At 49.7% G+C, this 26,042-nt stretch overlaps 1 protein-coding gene across 4 annotated transcripts; it reads right to left on the bottom strand.

Moving 5' to 3' along the window:
• Nucleotides 1–744: 744 nt before the first annotated feature.
• PABPC1L (poly(A) binding protein cytoplasmic 1 like) lies at nt 745–24,434 on the bottom strand. Of its 4 annotated transcripts, none has more exons than XM_055545093.1 (15): nt 24,172–24,428; nt 21,352–21,545; nt 16,279–16,394; nt 14,588–14,727; nt 14,340–14,434; nt 11,876–12,013; nt 11,479–11,574; nt 6,801–7,067; nt 5,896–5,980; nt 5,133–5,261; nt 4,480–4,586; nt 3,352–3,445; nt 1,796–1,982; nt 1,286–1,363; nt 745–922 (listed from the first exon to the last, which is right to left on the bottom strand). In XM_055545093.1, exons 1-14 carry the CDS (start codon nt 24,362–24,364, stop codon nt 1,303–1,305), a joined length of 1,902 nt encoding a protein of 633 aa, XP_055401068.1. In that variant the 5' UTR covers nt 24,365–24,428; the 3' UTR covers nt 745–922; nt 1,286–1,302. The 4 variants fall into 4 exon arrangements, with proteins under 4 accessions (XP_055401068.1, XP_055401069.1, XP_055401070.1 ...); XM_055545094.1 differs by having other exon boundaries at nt 1,796–1,926; nt 24,172–24,425; XM_055545095.1 differs by lacking the exons at nt 745–922; nt 1,286–1,363; nt 1,796–1,982; ... (2 more) ...; nt 5,133–5,261; nt 5,896–5,980 and having other exon boundaries at nt 6,840–7,009; nt 24,172–24,434.
• Between the last annotated feature and the right edge of the window lie 1,608 nt (nt 24,435–26,042).

Here is a 26,042-nt window from a genome sequence, read left to right as displayed (position 1 = left end):
TCTATTGCCTGCTCCCCCATCATGCTCAGTGCTGGGCAGTACTCAGCTCTTAGGAAGAGGGTTCCATCCTCTCCGAGGGCAGAGTCTCTGAGCAACCAGACTTCCAGGCTGAAGTGGATTTGAGTCACGGCAACTCTGTGGGCCTGGCCCAGGGACCATTTCAAATCAGGCAGCTGCACCCCCCTTTTCTTCCTGCCTCTTAAGCGGGCCTGACTCTTGCCCTAATTTTAGGCAGGCTCAGTGGTTAACATCTGGTCACAAGTGACTTCCTTCTCGAGGTCCTCATAGAAGGCAAGTATCTTGATTTACTCATGAAAACGCTGGAGCATAAACGTTACAGCAGCATCCCTCAACAACCGGGGAGGGCACCCTGAGGCCTTTCTACAGGAGTGGAGTTGCCCCGCGACCCCTCAGCCAGCCAGCCCAGAGCAAAGAAGCAGCTGGTGTTTCCAGAGTGTTCCGCCCTGCAGGCTGCTCAAGCCAGGCATCCAGAACCCCTAAGCACGTCCCACGTGTGGCGCTCCAGTGCCCTGTGATAACTGTTTAGTACCCCGAAGCACCGTCGGCAGGTGGCCCGGCTCAGTCCCTGGCAGCTCTGCTCTGTCAGGCGCACGGTTGACAGGCCCTCTGTGTACATTACCACATGTCTAGGCTCCTGTTCCTTACAGCCAGAGCCCCCACCAACCAAGGCTACCGTCTTCCCTGCCCACCTCCCTCTGACACAAGGCCTCTTGAGAGACAAGGTGAAGTTTGCAGCACTTTTAATACATAAAGCAACAGGCAAGAGGTTGGCTGGGTGACCAGCCTTCACTCCACAAAAAGCCCAAGTACAGATACACCCCAATAGGGAAGTCACGACTCAGGGCCGTAGAGACGAGCAGAAAACGCTGTTTCTCGGCCAAGGGAGTGAGGATTCCATTTTCTGGGGGTGAAAAGATAAGATGTTTCTAAAACAAGCACGGCAGTCTTAAAGTAAGGATGCAGACTAGCCCAAGCACCACGAGGCGGGCCCCAGGACAAGGCCAGCCTGTTCTGAGCTGGGCCCCCACGGTGGGCAGCCAGTGAGAGAACCACCCCTCCACTGGGCACCAGAGTCCACGCCAGTTCCCATCACAGTCTGTCCTCCTCGCCTTCTCATCCTCACCGCTTCCCCTGAACGCCTCCTCGGGTTATCTCCGAGATAAGCCAGTGACACCACAGGGTTCTCAGGGAGTCTGCATGTCCCTGCCCTGTTCCTTAGAGCTTCTGGGCTCAGCTCACCCTTCTCCCGCCCCCTCCCACCCACCTGGTCTCAGCGCAGGTTCACTCCTTGCATGTGCTCCGTGGCCTGGTGGGCCTGCAGCACTGCCAGAGCCTCTTCGACCTGTAGGGTACATGGCGGGGGTGGGGGTGAGGGTGGGGGTTAGTGCAGCAGCCCCAGCAGGGTCCTGAGACGGCCTCTCCTCCCCTGCCTCCAGCTCCTACCTCCCCAGCATTGCTGCAGAGCTGCCATCCGACTGCTCACCAGCTCCCATGACAGAAACCCCCCACGGCCACCTTCTACCCTAGCCAGACAACGGGAGGAATCCTTCCCCTAGGCTGGGTCAGAACACAGCTCCCTGTTACAGTCCTGCCAGCGGAGCTGCAGAGAATGGGAGGGGCTGAAGCCGCAGGCCCTTTACCAGGCTCTCCCCGACCCCCACCTCCAGCAGGTATTAGCAAGAAAACCCACCTCCTCTGTCCCAGCAGCAGACGCCTGGCTCCGTAACCCTCCTCCACCCTCAGGCCTCCCCGCTGCCCCCAGGCTCCAGCCCACCTTGGCGTTGAGGGACTCTGGGGACTCCAGCATGAGCAGCAGCTCCGAGTTGTCAATCTCCAGCAGCATGCCCGTGATCTTGCCGGCCAAGTGGGCGTGGACGTTGTAGACAAGGGGGAAGAGACGCTCACCTGTACAGAACAGCCTCTGAGGCTTAGGCACACACCTGGTGGAAAGCCGGGCATCCCTGGGGCAGGGGGCGGGAGGGGGGCGGTGTATATCGTGGAACTGAACAGAGAGGCATTTCAGGTTTCCACCCCAGGATGGCTCCTTCCAGATGTGTCACTGAACCTTAGGAGCCTCTTCCCGAAGTGTCAAGTGAGCACAGCAAGCCCCACCTTGGAGGCTGGTTTGAAGAATCGAATTTGACATTATACATTATACTGCATAGGTGCTCTGACACAGCCTTGATTGCAGTTTAAAGACCACTCTTGTTGGACTTCCCTTGCATTCCAGTGGTTAAGACTCTGTGCTTCCAATGCAGGGGGCGCAGGTTCGATCCCTGCTCAGGGCACTAAGATATCACATGCCTCATGGTATGGCAGGGAAAAAAACCAAACTACTCTTGTTCATTGAGCAAGAAGTCATTTGAAGGATCACATGGAATTCTAGACAGGATACAATAATGTGGAACTTGATTTTTTGGAGGGATGGTGGAGCCAAACACACAAGATGAATTCACCTTCCACCAGCGGGCACTTCCAGGGATGGGGCCTCGTGCTGGTGGCGATGCGTGGAGGGTGTAGCCAGGACAGGGCGCTAGGTGCCATTAGTGGGGGCGGGAGGGCTTCTCCCACAAGGAGAGTGAAGGAGTCTCCAGGGCACTGCCCACAGAGCCTTCCCCCTCCATGAAGCCCATTTACAGTTTTTCTTTGAGGGGTGGGTAGGAAAGTGACAGAAGCCCCAGTGAGCTGAGTAAACGATGGGGTGACGGCAATGGGGGCCTTCAGAGAAGAACCTGGAGGTCTTGGTGAAGAGAGAGCCCGGGGACCATGGTGAACTCGTTCGTTCATTCTTTTAATTAACCCTAACCCTTCAGCAGGGCCTGCCAGACACCGGGAAGGAGATGCGTGCACAGGAGTTCAGGTGTGGGGGACCCTGTTTATTTCCCCAGTGCATGTTTATATCCTGCCTCCCAGCAGTGGGCACAGGGTGACTGATGAAACGTGGTGACAGCCTCTTCCCATCAGGAGGGGTGTGAGGAACCACAGCACCCACCCTACAGGCATCTGCTGGCAGAAACCCAAGACCCTACCCTCCTGCTCCTCCTCCTACCCCCTCGAGCTCCCCCTACCCATCTCCCCACATCTGGGGTTTCTCCCAGCCTGAGTCAAAGTCACTGAACAGCGAGGCTGGAAGAAATCTCGGACTGCCTGGTCTGACCAGTGTTTGAAGATGAACAGGAGCCTAGGATGTAAAGGCACTTTGGACAAGGTCACCCAGCAGGTGGGTCAGCTTGAGGTTGGGGACCTGGTATCCACATCTGACCTCCAGCTGGTGAGTCAGCTGGTGGCGCACCCCCCTCCTGCTCCAGGGTAGGGGAACCAGCCACTCACCGATCATCTGCTTCTGCTCGTGCAGCGGTGCTGCAGCCAGCATGGACGCGGTCAGGGGCTCCTGTCCGGGGATGTGCACGGCGGGCTCCTGGACCTGCACATGGCATGGGGACACATCTCTTAACCACACAGGTGGGCAAAGCTACCCCCGGTGGGTGAGCACAGGCCTCCAAGGAAGTCTCTGGAGGAGGGGGAGCAGGGGGCAAGATATGGACAACCAGGGGCGGGGGGCAGGCAGAATCCCTAACAAGGGCACAGTGGACTAGAAGACAAAGTGACATTCTAATACAGATGTGTTCCATGGTGCTAGGAACCAATGCATGTGGCCAAGTGAAGCTACATACTACTGACCACCTGGTGCCAGATAGGCACTTTTTAATCAGGTAGCTTTATGGCTGCGTCCCCAGCATGATTTCTGACCCTTTCTTGGTGGGCTTTCCCTGGTAAAGAATCTGACTGCAATGTGGGAGACCTGGGTTTGATCTGTGGGTCAGGAAGATCCCCAGGAGAAAAGAAGGGAAACCCACTCCAGTATTCTTGCCTGGAGAATTCCATGGACAGAGGACCTTGGGGAATATAGCCCATGTCACTGCAAAGAGTCAGACTCAACTTTCACTTTTCACATCTTGGTAACTTTAAAATAGTTTTGCTCTCTAAAGCCTACTTTTGTTCATTCTGCAGGAAATAGTTTGAAGTATATACACAGAAATTCTAGACAGGATATGAAAATGCTGACTTGGAGACTTTTTTAGGGGGCAGGGAGATAAACACACAGTCTTTTAATTACAGAAGATGTTTTCAGTTCTGTTCTGCAGACTGATCACATTCTCACTGCTCACCACGTAAATACTAAGGAAACCCAAGTTAATTCTGGTAATAACCCAGGCAAAGCAGCTTGTGATGAACAAACAAAATGTGATCCTAGCCTTTTTTCCCTTTCTGTTAGTAAGGGTGGGATGCGGTAGGGAGGGCGGAATATCTCTTCTGATGGTACACATTAATAAATGAAACTTTACAAGCCAAGAAAAGAAAGAAAACCAGGGCCCAGAGACCAGCAATGCCTTAGAGAAGGTTCTGAGCCAAGCACCCCTGGAGCCCAAACTAAGAGGGCAGCTGGGCCAGCCTCACCCTGTCAGCGCGGTGTGCTGGCGTGGAGTATGTGTGTGTCAGGAGAGGCCTGCTAGGGGTAGAGCATCCCATCACAGTGGGTCCTGTGGTCTGGGTACCAATGTTGGCTGGAAGAAATAAGTAGGGATGATAAGGCCCAACAGCAACTCAAAAGCCTAACAGCTCAAAACCAGCATTCACACCAAAGTCCCTAAACGGCATAAAGGGTCAACACACAGATGTGCAAACATCTGCCAGGTGAAGGAACAGATGCTGGCCTTATAGCCAGCACCTATGCCCCTGTTCACAGCTGCTGAGGTACTTAAGATTCAGATCTGGTGCTGAGCCCCTGCAGGTATGACTGCATTCACTCACATAACACAGCAGGAATACTGTTTTCACCCGGCTTTTAGGGAAGAGGATACAAGGTACAGCAGCAAGCAAGGTCAGAGTGAGTCAGCCCCAGAACTAGGTCTGTAGGACCCCAAAGCCCATGCTGACTACCGCTGACGACTATGCATGGCCTCCAGTGCCAGCACTGCCCTCCAAGGGGGCCAGCGGCAGGCTCACCGTGGAGGCCGGTTCTGACTCCCCACCACCATCAACCCCAGCAACAAGTCCTTGCCCCGCCACCTGCCCTCCATTCGGTTCCTCTTGGCCCTGCCCATACTCACCCACTCGCTGGGTGTGGGGCACCAGGTGTGGCACGTGGGTGGAGACCTGCCTGGAGCTTCCAACGGGGGTCAAGGGGCGCCGAGACATGGCTGCTGGCCGGACCACCGAGGCCCCGGGTGGGTAAGCGGCTTGTGGCACAGGGAACATGGAGAAAGTTTAGTGGAGGGGGACAATCAGAGGGATGCACTGCACCCTGACAGTTCCAAGGTGAGGAAGGGGGTGGCAAGGTGAACATGAATGGCAGACAGAGGAGGGAGGGAATTCACCGGAGACCCAGACCTCCAGGGGAAGGGGATGGAAATCTGCAATTACAAAGCCAACCCAACTTCTGTCTACCCGGGACCCCAAGAGGCATAGGTATCAGGACCACACACCCTGGCCCCCCAAAGTCAGCTTCAGGTAAGGGTGAACTTCCCTCTGAAGAGAAGGACCATCCTCAAGAGTACTGCCCATGGAGTTTCGTTTTCTCAGCTTTGCAGGAACTTTCACCACCACCAGTCAAGAGAGCCTTTGGAGCTCACTGAAGGTAACAGCTCCTGTGTGCGTGTCTTCTACATGCACACAGCCCTGTCCTTGGTGTTTTACACGCATCTCACTCAGGCTCATGTTCACAAGAGGAAACCGAGGCTCAGAGGGGAGACATCACCCACCCAAATGACTAGGAAGCAGCAGAGCTAGGCTTGACCCCCAAGTCCACATCTTTAACACATGCTGCCCCCCCTCGGGGGTGGGGCACAAGGGGGGAGGGGCTGGGTCACTCACATGACGGTCTGGGTGGCTGAGCCGTCCACCTGGGGGCAGGCTGGATGGGTGGGCCAGAGCCATAGTACGGAGCCTGAGCTGGAGGCTGTGTAGGAGAGAAAGACCTAGAGTGAAGGGGGGTGGCAGCAGCGGGGGGCGCAGGGGGAGAGGTGAGCAACTGCATCCCTCAAGGACACCACTGCAGGAATGCCAGTCTGCCCTCCAGGGGACCGGTCAGCAAACACCCAGAAAGTTGGGGTGAAGGCTCCTGCTTCCCATCTCAGGAGGTCCGTTTGCCCTGGTGACACATCCCACTGTCCCTCATGCCAGCTTAAGTAACCACAAAGGGGAAGGAATGTTCCCATTCTCTGAGCCATTCATCTTCCTACCGACATCTTCCCACCCCTCCAGGTTACACAAGCTCCTTCCCCAAACAAGACCCCTCAGGACATCAGGAGAGATGTTAGCAGACAGCCCTCAAAAATGACCACCTCAGGTGGGAGAATCTGTAAATCCTGCCAGTTTGGGAACGTCACGGTGCCTACTGGCATAGTAGGGTAGAAGAAGGTACACGGTAAAGAAATCTAGGCTTGTCTGGCTTAATGCAATCTTTTCCCAACATATTGGGTTGGCCAAAAAGTTTGTTCAGGTTTTTCCATCACAGAGCACGGAAAAACCCTAATGAACTTTTTGGCCAACCCAGTATTTGAACACAGAGTATCTTTCTCTGCACAATATTCACAAATCCCTCCTAGATCAGGAAGCACTGTTGGACACACTATTACCCCTTTCAGAGATGGGGTGACCACGGCCACCTGCTGAGTGAGTTTCCAGCAGAAGCACCCTGGGAATCCCTCTCTGCCTGCAAAGCTTGGATCTGCCTGCTCTCCCTGGCCGTCCCGGAAGGGGGGTGGGCAGGCAGTCACCTGGGGCACAGCGGGCAGGAAGTAGCTGGCAGGCTGCTGGAAGGAGCCCAGGATGGGGCCGCCCAGGGCCCGCATGGTGGAGAGGCGCTGCATGTACTGGTTGGTCAGGATGGCCTTCCGCTCTTCCTTGCGCTGGGCCAGTGCCACGTACAGTGGCTTGGTGCCCACGATGCGCCCGTTCATCTCTGTCACGGCCTTGGTCGCCTCTTCTGGAGAGGAAAAACACACAAAGCCAAACCCTTTGCTGTGGCCACCCTCTGTCATCACCTAAAAGCAAGACAAGACAAGGGCTGCTGGGGGTGAAGAAGGAAGACTCCTGGGGTCCAGCTCCCCTCCCTCCCCCGGGGAGGGGGCCGCCCTGGTGCAGAGGGCACCCAGAAGTTGCAACTGATAGAGGTCCTCTCACCCTTAAATTTACTGAGGCCCACCACATGCCAGATGCTTGACAGGCCTTCTCATTTGACAGGCAGAGCCACCTGAGCGGGGAGGCATGGCCACTCCCACTTTACAGGTGATGGAAGTGAGGCTCAGAATGACTTGTCCAAGACCAGCCCACCTGCTACCTGGGGGCTGATCCTCACTTACTAGACCATTCCCCAGAGTTAGTGAGAATAGGTGCATTTCAGAGTTCATTTTGACCTCTAAATTTTCCTCCTAAAGATTTTCCTGGGACTTCCCTGGTGGTCCAGTGGGTAAAGAATCCACCACACAATGCAGGTGATGTGGGTTCAATCCCTGGTCAGGGAACTAAGATTCCCACATGCCTCAGAGGTACTAAGCCCATGAGCTGCAACCACAGAAGCCACAACTAGAGAGCCCACGCTCTGCAACTAAGACCCGAAACAGTCAAATAAATAAATAAATATTTTTTAAAAGATTTTCTTAAGTAGTGATGGAAAGCTGCTTTAAATTGTTACTATTTCTGCCTTCATCAGCAAGGCTATAATGAAGCGGTTCGATAGTTTGGGACAGGTTAAAATTTAGGGGCAGGGTTCCTCAGCCAGACTACAATCTTAAACCTTTTGGTGGGCGTCACTATGATGAAAAGTCTGTATTTCAACTACTCTCTGGGTTTCATTAAACTACCCATATAGTTCTTTAGTTAATTTGTGAATTATAGACAAAGTGAGATGCTCTTAAGAGCTGTAGTTTCTAGAGACTCCATTAAAGGGATTTGTATTGAACACAAAAATAATTTGAATTGTATTTTTGGTGCTTTATCATGTTGATTTTCTTTGCAATAGAAACAAAAACCTATTATGAAAAAAAAAAAATAACTTGTCCACGGTCACACAGCCAGCGGGTCACACATTAGCCACAACTCAAACCCAACGCACAGTGCTGGAAAACCTCCACTGCCTTGGCAAGGCACGAGCCAAGGTCTTTGGAAATCTCAGGAAGAGGTTCTTAGTCTTTTTTTTCAAACTATTAAAGTAACCTTTCTGGGACTTCCCTGCTGGTTCACTGGCTAAGACTCTGTGCTCCCAATTCTAGGGGCCCAGGTTCAATCCCTAGTCAGGGAACTAGATCCTGAATGCCACAACTAAGACCTTGAGCAGTCAAATAAATACATATTTAAAAAGAAAAAAGAAGCCGCTTTTCCAACCTGGTTCATATCAGTCATAAAGGTGATATTTAAAAAAAAAAAATTTTTTTTCTATTGTGGAAGGACTTCAGATTTATAGAAAAGCTGCAAAAACAGTACAGACTTACATACATACCTTTCACCTAGCTTGACAAATGTACCATGTTAACATGGGAACAAAACTACAATATCAACTGACTGGGACAATACTATGAATTATTATCTACAATGCTATTAACTGAACCACAGATTTCATTCAGATTTCACTGGCCTTTCTAACATTTCTCTCTCCCAAGATTCAATCCATATTGCATTTACGATTCCTGATTTTTTTTTTTTTTTAGGGTTGAGACACTGGCCTGACTCCTTGAGGACTTGAGCTGAGAACACTGTAAATCTGCTCTATTAGAGCCCACACCCTAACATCAGTGACTTTCAACTGCACTTTGCTACCCATTCACACAAGGCCTTGACCTGAGCGTTCACAGATCCCCTCAGAAAGACCACTGGATAGAAACCTAGGGGTCTGTGAACTTCGATGGGGAAAAAAATGGCATATTTTCACATTAGCATTTCCTTCTATTCTGAATATAGGCAAAGAAAAAATAAAGTAGCATTAGCTGTGTAGACTTTGTCAAGAGGAATATTTTCCTATCACATTAATTATTGCTGACCTTGATCTTTTAGGCTCATTGCCAGTTCACTAGTCTTACAATTGTTTTTCTTTTGGCCATGCCACGTGGCTTGTGGGAATCTTGGCTCCCCGACCAGTGATTGAACCTGGGCTCTCAGCAGTGACAGCGCAGAGTCCTAAGCACTGGACAGCCAAGGAATTTCCCCAGATCTTAGTAGTTGTTTTTTTTTAGATCTTATAGCTTGAGGCATTACTAAAGGAGTACATACTGCTGTCACCTTAGTATTTTAACAAATATATTTCAATACAGCTGTTTTTTGTAATCCTATGAATTTTCTTTCATGCATTTAAAAATATCTTCAGAAGGGGCCCATAAGCTTTATCAGACAGCCAAATTTTCTTGGCACAAAAATAGTGTTTTAACAATAAGAACTCAGGTAGTTTTAAAAAGAGAGAAAATTATATGATGAATACTTATGCAGAGCTCTATCATCTCATTTTCTATCATCTCAAGCACTATTTTATAAAATAGAAAATAAATTATATAAGTCTATGTAAGATTATATAAAATTCCCATTTTATAACAAGATAATCACCCCAGTGTGCCTCATCCCTAAAGCAACCCAGATTTTAACAATTCCCTTCAATTCAAGAGTTCCTCAAGGAGGTCAGTGAGCCTCCTGAAGTTATATGCAAGATGTGTAAACAATGAGGTCATTATTTCACTACCTCTGGAGGGCAGGTGCTCCACCTGCAGGCCTTTTAGTTCTTAGGACACCTCTCAAAGTAGGTAGTATGACCCCCGTATTTTACAGATGAGTAAGTAAACCAAATGGCTTCCTCCAGGCTCTATAACTAGTTAATACTAGGACTGGGGTTTAGACCTAGTTCTGATTAACTTTAAAATCCCAGCTTCCAGCCACAATACTATATAAAGTATGCATTTGCCATGAAAGAGGGACTAGAGCTTTATACAAATCAAATTTATCAGTTTACCGATTGTTCAATTGAATCAGAGTTACTGGTGTTCAATTCACATGTCCCATAGCTTTCTATCACTTTTTTTTTGAGAAAAGGTCCTTAACTCAAAAACTGTCAGAACGTTGTCCCCGAATACCAGGCTCCCTGAAGAACATTTAAAAAGGGTTCAACAGGCAAAAGAACTTCTAGACCACTTCCTAAAAACCCAACTATCACACTACATGTGCAGGTCCCAAGGCCCTCACCCACACTGATCTCTTTGGAAAGTTCTTCATTCCCACCTGCAGCTCCCTACCTCTTCACAGCCAAGGCAAATGCTGCTGCCACTGCCACTTCTTACAGGAAGTCCTCCTTCCTCTTCTGCTAAGCTACCACAACTCCGACTCCTATACTGACCTCACCCCCACCACATTGTATATCGACTTGAGTTAGTGATGCATCTGACTTGCCCACAAGACTATAAGCTACTCAAGAGCAAGGACTACATCTGACTTATTCCTGTGTGCTCCCCACAGGGCCTGGCAAAACAGCAGGTGCTCAAGTATGGAATGAATGATCACTGTGTCTTTCTTCTTAAAAATAATCTGGGGAGGGACTTCCCTGGTTATCTAGTGGTTAAGAATCCACCTTGCAATGCCAGGGACACAGGTTCGATTCTTGGTCAGGGATCTAAGATTCTACATTCCTCGGGGCAACGAAGCCCGCGAACTGCACAACTGAGCCTGCATGCCATAACTACAGAATCTGTGCACCACAAAGACCCACATGCCACAACTAAGACTTGAGACAGCCAAATAAATATTTTTTAAAATCTGGGGAGCTTTTAAAATTAAGATGCCCAGAGATCTACATTCAGGTTCTCTGACTTGGAGCTCTGCTTTAGAGCTCTCCAGGGGATTTTAATGAGAAGCCAGGGTTCAGAACCATCCAGGGAGCCCATCACCCTCATCTTACAGAAGAGGCTAGAAAGACACCTGCTCAAGGTCATAGAGCCAACATCACATTTCTGATGCTAAGAGAGCTGAGCACACAGGTGCTCAATAAATAATGAGCAAAGAATGATGTAGGCCAACTCTTTCATTTTCCGTATGGGTAAACTGAGGCCCAGAAAGAGGTTATATCACCACCAGCCAGGGCCAGACAACAGAAGTCAATGGAAATTCCGAGACATAAATTTCTGGTATCTGGCATACAGTAGGCACTCAATAAATGCTTGTTGAATGAACCTAGGTTACAGTGAACCCCAGTAAGTCCAGCTGTGTGAGTGGGACTATATTTCTACCCTCTTCCCCTCCAGTCCAGCTAAGATGCAGATAAACAAGCTTCAGTGGAGTCAGACCCAGTTCCCACTCCAGAAGGAGCAGCATGGCACCACCAACTCCCTGAAAGCCACAAGGCAGGGCGGGGGTGGGGTGTTCAAGGCCAGTGAAGATGGGAGGGAAGGCTACGGATCCCCTGTGGGTGCCCCGGGCCCTCACCTTGGCACTGGTGATCACTCCATAGGGAGAGAACTCTTTCCTCAGTTTCTCATCATCTATGGAGTCATCCAGGTTCTTCACATACAAGTTGACGCCCTAGAAGGAAAAGGATACCTGCTAGACACGCCTCTTCCCCTCCAAGTCCCAGAATGCCTTGGGATGGAAGGAGGGGCTTATAGGGCTCTACCCACCAAGCCTCCAGTTCCCAGCAGGCAGCGCCCCGGCACCCCACCCATCACTCAGCCAGCCCAGCACCTGGAAGCTGCAACCCCTTCCCCCTCACCCCATCCCCAAAGCCAAGTTTCTGGAAGTGGGACTGCTGGGGGAGGGAGCCACATTCCGGACGGCACACACACTGTCACATCGAAGCAGCTGCCCCAGGAAGCCTGACCCTCACCTGGTAACGGGTCAGCCGGTCCTGCTTCATCTGCTCGAACCTGCGCTTCAGCTCATTCTGCCGCTCCACCCGCTTCTGGGCCCGGCCCACGTAGAGCAGCCGCCCGCTCACCTCCCTCCCGTTCATGTTCACCACAGCCTGTGCAGAGAAGAGGCAGCCAGTTACCTCATTGGTAACCACTCTCATGAGCCCTTGGCCTTAACCTGGCCTCCAGTCCCATCTCCTGGGTCCAGGGGGCGCCACCTCGTTAACTGAGAGTAACTGGTACCAGGCAGGATCAAGGTCATTTAAAGTGAATCCATTTTTTTAAAAAAGCATGGGACAAAATTTCAGAGTAAACTGTAGGTATTTTTTTAATTGCTTTGAGCTTTACTTTGAAAAGTGAAATTTTAATTTGCGACGTTTCCCATACTTAATATTTAGCTTCCAAGTGTAACTACACACTGATGATTTGAACAAAGCAACAAGCATAATTCTTTCAAAATGGTGTGATACCATCATCCACAGCCTTCATGTTGGGGTTTCACAGCAAAGAGAACCCTTTTTGCTAACTATGAAGGCTTTAGATTAGAAGCATTGACTTCTTAACCCTTGTTGATTTTTCTTCAGTTAACTGACCTAAGCCTGCCAGATCCCAAACTGTCAGTGGTTTTGATTCCATGAAATCCTACACCTTCTGTAAGAGGTACAATGTCTTTCTGCAACCCATTCATAATGAACTGAATCTGCATTAATTCATCTGCAAAAATCTGCAAAAGGCAGACCCATATGTGTATTGACTCAAAGATGTGGATTAGACACTGGTGTTAGGGAGGAGAAATGTTTGGAAGGAACTGAATTTTTAAGTGGTCAGTTCATTAGTAAATACTTTCACATGATGATGACTTGCTTCTCTACCTAAACATGCAGATGAAGGTAAATATATGTAAAAACACTGGGCCCCCAAGAACTGACTGTCTACATTAGTCTCAGGTCATTACCTAAGACCTTGGAGACTACGGTTCCCCCTGCCAGCTTCATCCATCTACTTCAACTTATCATTTTATAGTTGGGACAATCAAAGTCTACATAAAGGACGGGACTTGTTCAAGGGCACACAAAAACTTAGTTTTCAAAGGAGCCCTTTACTTAAGGACACAGCTTCATAGAAAGAATTGGTTCTAACTCCAATGATCTGTCTCCTTAGCTACAACCTACTGGATCCTGATAATTACAGTAGCGCATATGAAAAACCAGGCAGCGCCTGGCCCGTGGTTCATGCTCAGTGAGAAGCAGCTGCTCTCAAAATGGGCCCAGGATCCCACCATAGGCTGAGCTCTTCCATGACCAGTGAGCTAATGGGGCAGCAGCCATGGAACCAGCTTCACAGTGGGAGGCAAAATAGGACATTAACCCTTTGTTACTCATAGTGTGACCTTGAACCTTTCCCTAGGTCAGGATACATGTACCTAGTACCTACCAGCGATACTAGAGATTTAACAGTGACACAAGACCCAGTCCCTGCCCTCAGTTCTATCCAAGGAGAATCTGTGCTAAAGATGGAGACAGACAGGAGGGACACCTCATCAGAAGCATTGAGGACAGAAAGAGGTGGCTTCCTGAGGAGGGAAAAGTATAAGCTGAGACCTGTCAATAATCTACAGTTATACTGTCCAACATGGCAGTGACTTGTCACATGCAGCTCCTGAGTACTTGAAATATGGCGTCAGAACCGACATGTGCTAAAGGCACCAGATTTCAAAGAATTAGTACAAAAAAGGCAATGTAAAAATCTCAGTGTTTATCAATACAAATTTTGTGTCACAATCCATTGTATCACTGTTATATCGCATTGAAGTGATCATTTGAATAACAAAATCTATTATTAAAATTACAGGAGTGTCTTTATCCTTGCTAGCGTGGCTGTTGGACAGTTTTGAACTGCACACGTGGCCCATGTTATATTTCCAGTGGACAGCACTGATCTAAAGAATACGGGAGGCGAAGTTTTGAGAAAACTTTGCAAAGGCTTGGAAGCAAGGAATAACATGGCACTGCCCCTCCCTGGCCTCAATCCCACCATCAAGTCAAGAAGAGGGTAATGGCTGGGACTTCCCTGGTGGTCCAGTGGTTAAGACTCAGTGCTTCCACTGCAGGGAGTGAGGGTTAGATCCCTGATCAGGGAACTAAGATCCCACATGCCATGTGCAGGGCCAAAACAATGGCTGTCTCAAGGGCCCCTACTAGCTCCCGTGTAGTAAGATTCTGTGAAAAGCCAGCCAACCTCAGGGTATGGAAGCAACCAGAGGAGGTAGAAGGTATCTGCCTTCACCACAGGCATGAAGGGCCCTGGCTCCTGTGGACCCAATCTGGGGAGGGACTTTTTCCTCCATGGGCAGCTGGAGCCCTCTGCTCCTAATCTCCTTTGTTCCTAGGCCTGGCTCCACGCCTCCTCCATGAAACAGGGCCATGGGGATGCTCCTACCTTCTGGGCTTCCTCATGCTTCTCGAAGTTGACAAAGCCAAAGCCGCGGGAGTGGCCGCTGTCATCCCTCATCACCTTGACACTCAGCATCTTCCCTGGGAAGGGCAACTCGGCTCAAAGGGGTGTCAAGGAAGCCTTGAGATGTCCCCCACCCTCCCCCAAAGCCTTCTGGAAGCCTCAGGGGGCCCTCCCCACAGCCTGAGCTGGGAGTAGAAGTGATCCTCAACTCCCTTGGGAAACGCGCCCACCAAACTGGGAGAAGAGGTCCTGCAGGCGCTGCTCGTCCACGTCCACGTGGAGGTTCTTCACGTAGATGTTGGTGAACTCCATGGCCCGAGCGCCCAGCTCCACCTCCCGCTCCCGTCGGGACTTGAAGTGGCCAACGAAGCTGTGGACACACCAACAGGGTAGGCAGCTGCCTACGGCTGCCATCAACCACCCCCATTCCTGCTCCAGCCCGCCCAGCAGGCCTGGGTCACTTGAATCAATTGCTGCCGGCCTTAGGGCCTCTGTACTCCTCATCTGGGGACTGGGCAGGACAATACTCCAAGACCCAACCACCTCCAACAGCCAAGACTCTATGTCCCAGAGTAAGGTTCAGATGACTTTCCTCTTGTGACAAATGCACTGGATCTCCTATTGCACATGAGGCAGCTGAGTGCCCAAGACACAAGAGCACGAAGTTGGGAGTCACACAGAAAAGGGCTTGAGTCCTCACTTGGTAGTTGCCAAGCTGTGTGACCCCCGGCAACTTACTAACCTGTCTGAGCCTCAATGGTCATTCCAATAAACTGGGGATCAAACTCACATCACAGGGATTTGCTTATTCATTTAACATGTATTGGGTGCACTGGTTGTGAGAGAACCAGATGCAATTTATCCCAGTGTCGCTGGGGCAGGTGGCAGGGTGGGGGTGGGGGGCCCTGAAATAATTTAAATGTAATATGAAGTTTAAAAATTGTCATTTCCAAGTCCACATAAACATAAAATCTAAGAAACTATCCTAGATTAAGGAAAACAAATAAAGGATAAGAAAACTTGAGGTACCTATAAGATATTTAGCACAGGATAGTTACAGCTGGCAACAAAAATTGAAGGAAACGGAGTAACAGGAAAACAGGCAAACTGAACCTGACAAAAATAGAAACACGCTTCTGGAGATTCAGGAAAAGCCCACCAAATTCAGGTTTACTGATAGAGAAAACTCTGGACAAAATGACCCTGGGCATTTCCCAGCTCAAAGTCTCCTCCACTGCTCAGCCTCAGGCTTAGGGCTGGGCCATCTGATGAGCAGAACCAGAATTAGGGGGGAATTCCCTTGTGGTCAAGTGGCTAAGACAGCACACTCCCAATGCAAGGGGCTGGGTTTGATCCCTGGTCAGGGAACTAGATCCCATATGCTGCAACTAAGACTCGGTGCAGCCAAAAAAAAAAACAAAAAACCAGAACTAAGTGAGAATTACCAGAGCAGATTCTTTCCAGCACCTGTGACTCAATTTTCCATCTGTAAAGTGGGAAAGACGCCAAACTTACAGGTATGAAAGTGGCAGGCTAAGCGTATGCCAACCTTCCTTCCTGTCTCCAAATCCCAGGAAACAAAAGGTTTAATAAAGTTCACAGCCATACTGAGAAGGCTGGAAAACAGACACAGATCACTGAGTCCATGGATGACTTGGCCATTAGCTGGAATCTCCAAAGCATCCCCTCATTTACTATTCAGAATCACCCTCCAACACATGTCAGCAGCCCCACGTTTTACTTGAGGAAAGCGAGTCCCCGGGAGATTGAGCAGCTCACGTGAGGTCCCACCGCCGGTAAGACCGCAGCTGCTCCGTGTCCAGTGTCCGTAAGCTGGGAGCAGTAGGACTGGTCCCAGGCTGGTGGTTCTGTGATTCCGCTCCTTTAGCCCTGACCCCGTGCCCCCCACCTCCTCACTCACACTTTGCGGTCATTCAGCAGCATTCCGTTCATGGTGCTGATGGCATTCTGCGCAGCCTCGTGGGTCTCAAAATGCACAAAGCCGAAGCCGCGGGAGCCATGCTCATCACACACCACCTGCACCACAGGGAAACAGGACACAGAGCATCCAGCAGGAGGTTCCAGTAGAAAAGGATGACAATCGTGATAAATAACAGCCCTATTTTACAGATGGGAAATGAAAGCTCAGAGAGGTCAATGTGTTTGCTTAAGATCACACAGTAAAGAGGGACAGAATCCTCAGCTTGAACACAGGTCTTGTCTATACCACAGACCAGCTTTCAATGATCTTCCTAACTCGATGGATAAAAGGATTAGATTCAAGTCACTTGCCCTCCCTTGCTGCATCGTGAAACAACCCAAGTGTCCATCAAGAGGAGACTGGCGTCCCAAATGCTGCTTGTGTGAAATTAACTTCTTTCATCCCTGCTATAACACTATGAGGTAGAAGTTATTAATCTCTATTACAGATAAATGAAATGAAACAGAGGCTTCATAACTTGCTCCAGATTGTACAGCTAGTGAATACCAAAACTGAGACTTGAACCACCTCACTTCACTGTCTCTGGCATATAGTAAAATAATAATGATACACTGTTCCTAATATTTATACATTTAATTTGTACATTTTATTAATGCTGATCTGTTTTAAATAAATTATTTATTGGCAGACCAAAAAAAAAAAAAAGAGAGACAGAAGAGAGAAGACTGGTTAAGTAAATAACACATCTTGGTCTGCTGTATGCATAGCTGAAGAGATTTCATGGCTGGCAGAGTTACCTGTAAGGTATATTGTTACCTGCAGGAAAAAAAACGAGTCCACTTGGATTCAAGTGGGCATCTACACATTTGAGAACATTTTTTTTTTGGCATTTTTTATAACATTTAAGTTTCTGCTAACACAAGAAATACATATGTAGTGGAAACCATTTGAACAGTGAGAGAGACAAAGAGATAGAGAAAGAATGGAAAAGTGACAGAGAGAGGGGAAAGATAAAAGAAGGAAGGAAAGAAAGTAGGGAAAGTGTGGGATGGCTATATTTTTATTTTTATATAATTTTTAAAGGTTACTTTCCATTTACAGTGATTACAAAATATTGGTTATATTCTGTGTGTTATACAATACACCCCTGAGCAAGCCTACACCCAATACTTCGTACCTCCCACTCCCCCACCTCTATTCTGTCCCTCCTCCTCTCCCCACTGGCAAGCACTAGTTTGTTCTCTATCTGTGAGGCTGCTTCTTTTTTTTAATTATATTCACTCATCTGTTGTATTTTTTAGATTCCACATATAAATGATATCATACAGTATTTTTTTCCTGACTCATTTCACTTGGAATAATGCCTTCCATATCTATCCACATTCCTGCAAAGTGGCAAAATTTCATTCTTTTTATGGCTTAGTAGTATTCCATTGCATAGATAAACCACATCATCTTTATCCATTCATCTGTTGCTGGACACTTAGGTTGCTTCCATACTTTGGCAAAGAAATTTTTAAACAGACACACAAAACTGTTAAGAATTACTATTTTGGGGAACTAGAGTTGAAAGTGATGGAATCTTTTTTCTTTCTTTCCACATTGTTTACACTAGCAATTAATGGGACTTCCCTGGTGGTCCAGTGGCTAAGACTCCATGCTCCCAGTGCACGGGGCCTGGGTTCGATCCCTGGTCAAGGAACTAGATCCCATCCATATGCCACAACTAAGAGTTCATATGCTTCAACAAAAATTGCAGCCAAATAAATATTTTCAAAAAACATTTACCAATTAGTTATTTCAACAGCAGACTTGTTTCAAATTTTGAAAAGATCCACAAACATCCTACTCCCATTCTGTAAGGTTCCCCTCTCAAGTTAGGAGAGACCTCGAGAACAGGAAAGATCTTGGGTTCATAGAGTCCCCCTTCCTCTGGCTGAATTTGCACTAAGACCCTTAGTGACTGTGTCATGGGGTCCCCGGGTCCCCTCACTGAGGGGACTGCCCCCACTCAGCGAAGTGACACTTTTCTACCTCGACCACCATCCCGGTTTCCCAACCCAGTTTCTTTCTGGGCTGACCTGTGTGACACTTTTTCTAAAATGTAACTGTGACCATGTCTCTCTGGGAATAACCCCCAGCAGCTCGTACAATCCACAGAACTACACCAACCTGACAACTGAGGCTTTCCAATTGGCGCTGCACAAGTCCTGCTTCCAAATCCATAACCAACACACACCCCTCCAAGCCCCAAGTAGGGCCCCTCCACGTTCAACTCAAGCCCAGCTCTGCCATTCAGATTTAATCACACTGACTGAGCCCCACTCTGAGCCAAACACCTGCTAAGGGCATCCCATACTGATATATTTGTCATAAGAACCCTCCCAGACAATTCTTATCCTCTGAGTCTCAAATGCCTGATTGGAGAAAATGGGAATAAATGACTTCTCCAAGGTCAGCCAGCCAGCAGAAATAATTATTTGATTCTTGTAGATGCTTAATGGGCTTCCCCATTGGCTCAGTGGTAAAGAGCCTGCCTGCAATGCAGAAGAGCCCAGTTCAATCCCTGGGTTGGGAAGATCTCCTGGAGGAAGGCATGGCAACCCACTCCAGTATTCTTGCCTGGGAAATCCTATGGAAAGAGGAGCCTGGTGGGCTACAGTCCATGGGGTTGCAAAGAGTCGGATACAAAAGAGCAAGTAACACTTTGACATATGCTTAATTGGAAGTCCACTACTCTTTCAAGGGCTACCCGTGTTGTGAAAATTACCTGAGTTAACACTGGGTGGCCAAAAATTTCATTCAAGGGGATCTGTAAGATGTTATGGAAACACACAAATGAAACTTTTGGCCAACCAATACATTCACCACCACCCTAACGAGTTAGATTTTGTCATTGTCCCCTTTTAGAGGAAACTGAGGTATGGAGAGCTTAAACAACCAGCCCAAGGCCATACTGCTGGAAAGTGGAAGAGGCAGGATTTGAACCCAGGACTCTTGGTCCCAAAGTCCAAGGTCTAACCAACTATGTTACATTGCCTCTCTGCTTGGTAGGCTTGGCTGACGTCTGCACTTGGGGATCCTGGCTCCAGATCGGGGGAGTCCCACCATGCCTCACACACCTTTCCTCAGCCATTCAGGGCACTGTCCTTCCTGGGCCTTTGTCTCCCTGGATCCCAATGCATCTCCCTCAGAGCTCAATTTCCTGCTGTTGCTAAAAGTCTCACCATTTCCTCCCAACAGCCTGAGAGCATGCAAGACAGAGTTCTAACACAGAGGGTGCCATCACTCCCAACCTCTCTCCTGCCCTCGCCATCTCCCCAGAAGGCTGGATATGCCAAGGTCTTGGGTAGGGTAACTGACCAGCCATCCTCATAAAATATGAAGGCAAACACTCAGGGTAATGGACCACATTGAATGCTTTGTACCTAACCAGGCCCCTAACAGGGCTTTGTTAGGCCTACAAAGACTTGCCCAAGTCACACAGAGCTTTCGTTCCAATCCTCAGTGACCCAAAGGGAGCCTCAAACCCTCAATGATGGGGACAGGCATACTCATCCCTGTTAAGTTAGCTTCAACTAAGCTGGCAAACCCACTGCTTCAGATCCTGGCTTAGCCACTTACTTCCCACCCCCGTAACATATAACTGGGAATAAGTGATCCCAATTCTGAGCCTCTCTGCCCTCCACGGTAACTCAGAGATCCTCCTATTTACATCTTAAGAGGCCACTGTAGGAAATTCAATGAGGACGTATATGCAGAAGATCTGCACACAGAAAATACTGGGAAAATCTGCTATTCTTATTGTAGGAACTTAGCACACAGTTAAGACTTCCCCTTCCACTGATCCTCAGAGATAGGAAACAGCTCTTTCCATCATGGAGCACCTTTAGCAGCTAATGCACCTCCTCCAGTCTGTGTGCCCCTCTGAGTCACGAGAATACCCCTCACTCACAGAGAGGGGGGTAAGTCCTCACTTGAGAACTTCAGGACTGTGCCTGTCACACAGTAGGAGTCAAGGAAGAGTTCTAACACACGGGGGCGCCATCACTCCCCCTTCCCCCGGCCACCTTCCGAGAAGGCTGGACATACCAAAGGCTGCAAGGTAACTGACCAACCATCCTCATAAAATCAGAGGGCAAAAACACCCAGGGTTAGGCCTGTCAGGACAGACTAGCCAGCTGTATGGCCCCCTGACCCTCAACTGTAAGTCAGAGAAATGCCCCCATTCCTTTCCAAATGATAATACAGCCATTAGCTCAACAAATATTTATTGAGCACCTACTATGTTTCCATATCTCATTTAGGGACTGGGAGACAGTGGTGAACAAGATCCCTATTCTTAGGAAATTTTCATTCCATCATAAGAGAAATGCTACTAACATGATGTCCACTGCCATCATGGCCCTGATTAAGGGCCTTCGTGCATCTACCTGTTCTGTCCTATGATGTCTCCTGCCCTCTCATTCTGAATTTGGGTTGTTCTCATGACTTACTCTGGCCAGTAGAATGCAATGAAATGACAGTGCTAGTTCTGAGTCTAGGTCTCAAGAGGCCTGGCGAGCTTCTGCTCTCCATCTGCTGAGACCCTACTACTGCCATGAGAACAGCCTGAGCGAGCCTGCTGGAGGATGAAAGCCCACAGGAAGGAAAGCCAGGACAGTCCAACTGACAACCACTCACTCCCCAGAAGCAGAGCCACCCAGCTCTCAGTGGGCATATGAAGGATCCAGCTAAGAGCAGAAGAACTGCCCAGCTGAACTCAGCCCAAACCACTAATGGCAGAATTATGAGCAAAATAAATGGTTGCTATTGACACCTGCTATATTGAGGTGGTTATTCGGCAATAGTTAGCCAATCCATAGGTGACCACTTAATAGTTCTGTGAAGATAAAACTGAGAACGACTATCATTCAGGTGCTAGCTGAACCTGGAACTTTACTGATAAGACCTTGTAAAGTGTAAAGTGAGGTGCTGCTTGCTAATCCTCTACCATCATTCAGGTGTCTAACCCAGAACCACCCGCCCCCCTGCTGCAACAGGCACACCCACCTTACAAGACAGGATGTTCCCAAAGGTGGAGAAGGTGTCGTACAAGGCCTTGTTATCAATGGAGTCCTCCAGGTTCTTGATGAAGATGTTGCCCACACCTGACTTACGAAGTCCTGGGTCTCGGTGGGACCACATGATGCGGATGGGCTGGCCTTTGATCACCTCAAAGTTCATGGTGTCCAGTGCCCGCTCCGCTGGACAGGAGGAGAGAAAGGAGCTAATTAAGGGCATTTTCTTTCCCTGAGACCTCAACAACTTAATTGGGAGCTGAGCCGATCAATAAATGAGCCACTGGCTGGGTCTCACTCGAGATAAGAGCTTGAAGGCTCAAGAAGAATAAATAGAATTCATGTGTGTGGCTTCCAGGTAGGCTCTCCTTCAACTCTTTTATCATAGTGAAATAAGCATGAGTTTCTACCCCCATTTTATAAAAAGACAAACTGAGGCTCAGAAGGGGAAATGATCAAAAGGGTCCCTATGACAAGGGTGGCAGGAGTTTGAGGAAAGTAAAGCTCAGAGGTGCTGGGCAGCAGAGTTGAGATTTGATCCCAAAGAGGATGGCTTTTGGGAAAGTAAATATCACATCTCTGAGTCCATTTCTACACTTGGAAAGAAGTGGTGATGATTATACTACTCAAGGACTTCCCTGGTGGCTCAGTGGGTACAGAATCCGCCTGCAATACAGGGGACTCAGGTTCAATCCCTGGGTTGGAAAGATGCCCTGGAGAAGAGCATGGCAACTCACTCCAGTATTCTTGCCTGGAGAACTCCATGGACCAAGGAGCCTGGTGGGCTACAGCCCACAGGGTCATAAAGAATCGGACACAACTGATTGACTAACACACTTTCTACATCTAACAAAGGGAGAGAATATCACCCACCTCCAACTTGTCAGACAGACTGAAAATTAAATAAGGTGTGGGACTCCCCTGGTGGTCAAGTGACTAAGACTCCGTGCTCCCAAATGCAGGGGGCCTGGGTTCCACCCCTGGTCAGGGAACTAGATCCCACATGCTGCAATTAAGAGTTTGCATGCTGCAACTAAGAGATCCCGCATGTTGCAATAAAGACCAGGTGCAGCCAAATAAATAAATAATTTTTTTTCCAGTGTTAAAAATTAAATAACCTATGCAAAGAGCCTTGTGCCTAGCTCAAATAGGTATTTGGTAAACAGTAGTTATGTCTAAGCACAACAGCATATGCCCATCGTCCTGCCAGGTGGCATGCTGTCCCCAGCTACAGGGACACTTCAGGTTTCAGAGGCATGGAGGGGAACTGAGGAATACTCAGTGGGCAAGTTTGGAGAAGTCTGGGTTTTCCATCTAGTCCTGCCATAAACAGCCAGGAGTAAACTCCTTCTCCTGTCTGGAGCTCAATTTCCCATTCTATTAAATCAGGTTGTACAGGACTTGGCGGAAGACGGCAAGAGGCAGTGGCTGGGTGAAGCAGAGCAGAGGGGAAATCGCCCTCGAATCCAACTCAGTCACCTGCTGGGAAACCAGCCAAATCTCCCCAGCAAACTCCCAGAGGCAGGAACCTCCCCAGCCTCCCAGGAGCCTCAGAGTAAAGGCGCCCCCTTGTGGACTTGGCTGGGGCAGGCCTCTTCTGGTTACGTCTCCAGAGTCTCACACCTGCTGTAGTTACCTTACACCTGCTATAGTTAACAGGATTTTTCGTAGGTTAGCACTTACCGCGGGCTTACAATGTACCACATGACACTGGAACTACTTCCTAGACACAATCCCCCCCTCCATCTCCTCGGGAACAGGCCTTAGTTCCATTTTACAGAAAAAGAGGAGCCAAGTGTGACGACTTGCTCGAGCTCACACTCTCATGGCAGAGCTCCAACAAAACCCAGCGCTCTTAATTTTTCTCCTCTCGGCTCTGAACAGAAGTCAAGACATATCCAGCTGGCAAGCTCTGATCGATCCTATCAGTTCTGAGAAATGGGCTGTGGACTCCAGAGGGGAGGCAGCTTTTTGGGGTTCCCCAAAGTTTAGGCGCCTGATGCAGACAGACCTCGAGATCTGCTGTCAGGAAAGGCCGCAGACCGAGGCCGAGCACTCCTGGCTGCCCCACGCACCATCACCTGTGCCTTCCGGGGCATCTTCCTTACCGGCTGGTGTGCATTGCTTTCCTCCCAATCACTCTACAAGGCAGGTGCCACCCCCATTTTGCAGACAGGTAACTGAACCTCAGAATGACTCATTTGCTCAAGGTCGCACCGTTGCTGGCCTTGCAATCCCAGGTCTGGCTGACCCCAAAGCCCTTGGCTGTTTTCACTCAGCAGCATCACCTCTCTTCTGGAAGACGGAGCACCAGTGAAACAGAGTCAGTTCAGTTCAGTTGCTCAGTCGTGTCCGACTCTTTGCGACCCCATGAATCGCAGCACGCCAGGCCTCCCTGTCCATCACCAACTCCCGGAGTTCACCCAGACTCACGTCCATCGAGTCAGTGATGCCATCCAGCCATCTCATCCTCTGTCGTCCCCTTCTCCTCTTGCCCCCAATCCCTCCCAGCATCAGAGTCTTTTCCAATGAGTCAACTCTTCGCATGAGGTGGCCAAAGTACTGGAGTTTCAGCTTTAGCATCATTCCTTCCAAAGAAATCCCAGGGCTGATCTCCGGGCACACTAATTGCTAGTTCCTGTCTCAGGGCCCTTCTCCTGCAACTCTGGATCTTAGTTTTCCTGGCTGCAAAATGGAAGGTGCGGGAGTAGCCAGAGATAAAAGCGCGCTGATGGCTGGGATACAATCTGTCTGTCCGTCACCAACCCCCACCCCCCCCACCCGCGGCCCCACAGCTCCCTCGGGGGCTCACCGTCCGCGGGCTGCTGGAAGTTGATGTAGGCGTAACCCAGCGAGCGGCGCGTGGCCACGTCGCGGCACACGCGGATGGACAGGATGGGGCCAGCGGGCGAGAACTTCTCGTAGAGCATGGCCTCGGTCACGTCCGGGTGCAGATCGCCCACGTAGAGCGAGGCGAGCGGGTAGCCCGGGCCGCTGGCGTTCATGTTGGGCGCGCGGCCCCGCGCTCGGCGCCCGCGTGCACTCACCCGGGTGGGACGCGGCAGCGGGGGCGCGCGGGGCGGCGGCGCTCTTCCCACCCACGTCCGCCCCCGGCCTTGACCGCCCCCGCCGTCCCGAGCCAATCGCCAGCGCGCTCGAGTCCCGCCCCCGCAGCTGGGATTTCCTCCCCCCTCAGCCTTCTAGAAGCCCCAGGTGGGGGGCATCTCGGCCACCGCGACGGGAAGCGGGGAGAGCCCTCACCTGGCCCCGGGTAGGGCTCCGGGCCGGCGCCACCGGCGCGGAGAGGGCGGCACTCTACGGCAAGACACCTGGGTTTTGATCCCCATCACGTCTTTGTCCTTCTTCACCCGTTTCCTCTCTCTGAAATTTAGAGGATTCCCTCTACACAAGGATGAAAGGCGACCGCGTGCTCTGTGCGTTTTACACACAAACGGGATAATTCCCCGCAGGATGCCGTTTCAAAATGTGGACCTATCCTCCTGAAAGGAGGCTTTCTCCCATCAAGACAGCCTGGGTTTAGTCCCAGCCATCTGGAACCCTCTTGGTGATTTGCTTTTGCGCCCGCACCCCACGGCACAGGATGGGGATCTTGGTTCAAACTCATGCCGGGTGCACTGGAGCACAGGGGCTTCTTAACCACTGGACGGCCAGGGAACCCGCCCCGCCCCCCGCCCCCCACAACCCGGCTTGGTGATTTGGGACTGAAGGCTCCATGTGAGAATTCCGAACACTCTTAAGGTCCTTCTTGACCGGAGTTGTTCTGCCAAGAGCCTTTCGTGGGACATTCCCTGATCATCTCTCAGCGAAACCAACCCACCAGTGCTCCAACCCCGAAGGTTCACCAAATCCAGCCTCTATGGAAACTGTAAGGACCTAACAGAACCAGGTCATGGTGGTGGTCCCAAACTAAGCACCAAGACCCTTCTGTCAGCCTTCGTTTGCAGTCCCAATCTGTGGTGTGGAATCCTTTTTGAAAATATTGGTCCAACCTACCTTGAAATGATACTTCCCCTGAGCCTCTCCTGTTTCCTGCTTCAGTAAAACAGGTGGGTTCCCACTGACCTTTGGTTAGGTGTGACAAGTGGAACAGCTTGAGAACCAGGGGCAGGAGTGCGTCTTGGCTGCCCCACCTACACTACCAAGCATCAACCAGTTCTAACTTGGGCTTAAATTATCTTCCTGTCTTGACCCCCTCCTCTATCCTTGTGGGAATGTGGATGTTTTCATCTTTTTGGCTGCATGCCCAGGGCTTGCAGGATGTTAGTTTCCTAATCAGGAAACAGACCTAGGTGCAGTGAGTGAAAACGCCCAGTCCTAACCACTGGACTGCCAGGGAATTCCCAATGTGCATGTTCTGAGACTGGGGCAAACCCATGAGGAAATTCAATGCTGCAGGCTCTCTTAGATAATGTTAGGGCAGATAACAGAGCCTGTACAACCTTGGAGGTGACTAGGACTTCTGCTACCATCTCGTTTGGTTACATCTCAGGGTTTTAAAACAAGTTAAGTGGTGGTGGTGTATGAGTAGGATGCCAAGTAATACTAATCCGTATCACCAAATCATTGAAGCCACAGATGAGGATCTAACACCTTGATGGTTTGTTGTGGAAGGTGGACAGGCTCTGTGTTCATTCAAGGCAATTTCTTCCCAACACAACTTCT

This window comes from Bubalus kerabau, chromosome 13 (genome assembly GCF_029407905.1).
Source record: "Bubalus kerabau isolate K-KA32 ecotype Philippines breed swamp buffalo chromosome 13, PCC_UOA_SB_1v2, whole genome shotgun sequence".
In the NCBI taxonomy this organism is placed as follows: Eukaryota; Metazoa; Chordata; class Mammalia; order Artiodactyla; family Bovidae; genus Bubalus; species Bubalus kerabau.
Note: the sequence above shows the minus strand (reverse complement) of the source record. Positions and strands in the feature narration are given on the sequence as shown.

Coding starts and splice junctions, on each gene's coding strand:
- PABPC1L (XM_055545093.1), bottom strand. CDS start 24,364: ATGAACGCCAGCGGCCCGGGCTACCCGCTCGCCTCGCTCTACGTGGGC. Junction 11,575..11,875: donor ACCGGCTGACCCGTTACCAG/GTGAGGGTCAGG, acceptor TTTTCCTTCTAG/GGCGTCAACTTGTATGTGAA. Junction 1,983..3,351: donor CGAGCAGAAGCAGATGATCG/GTGAGTGGCTGG, acceptor CCCCTGCCCCAG/GGATGCCCGGCTTTCCACCA.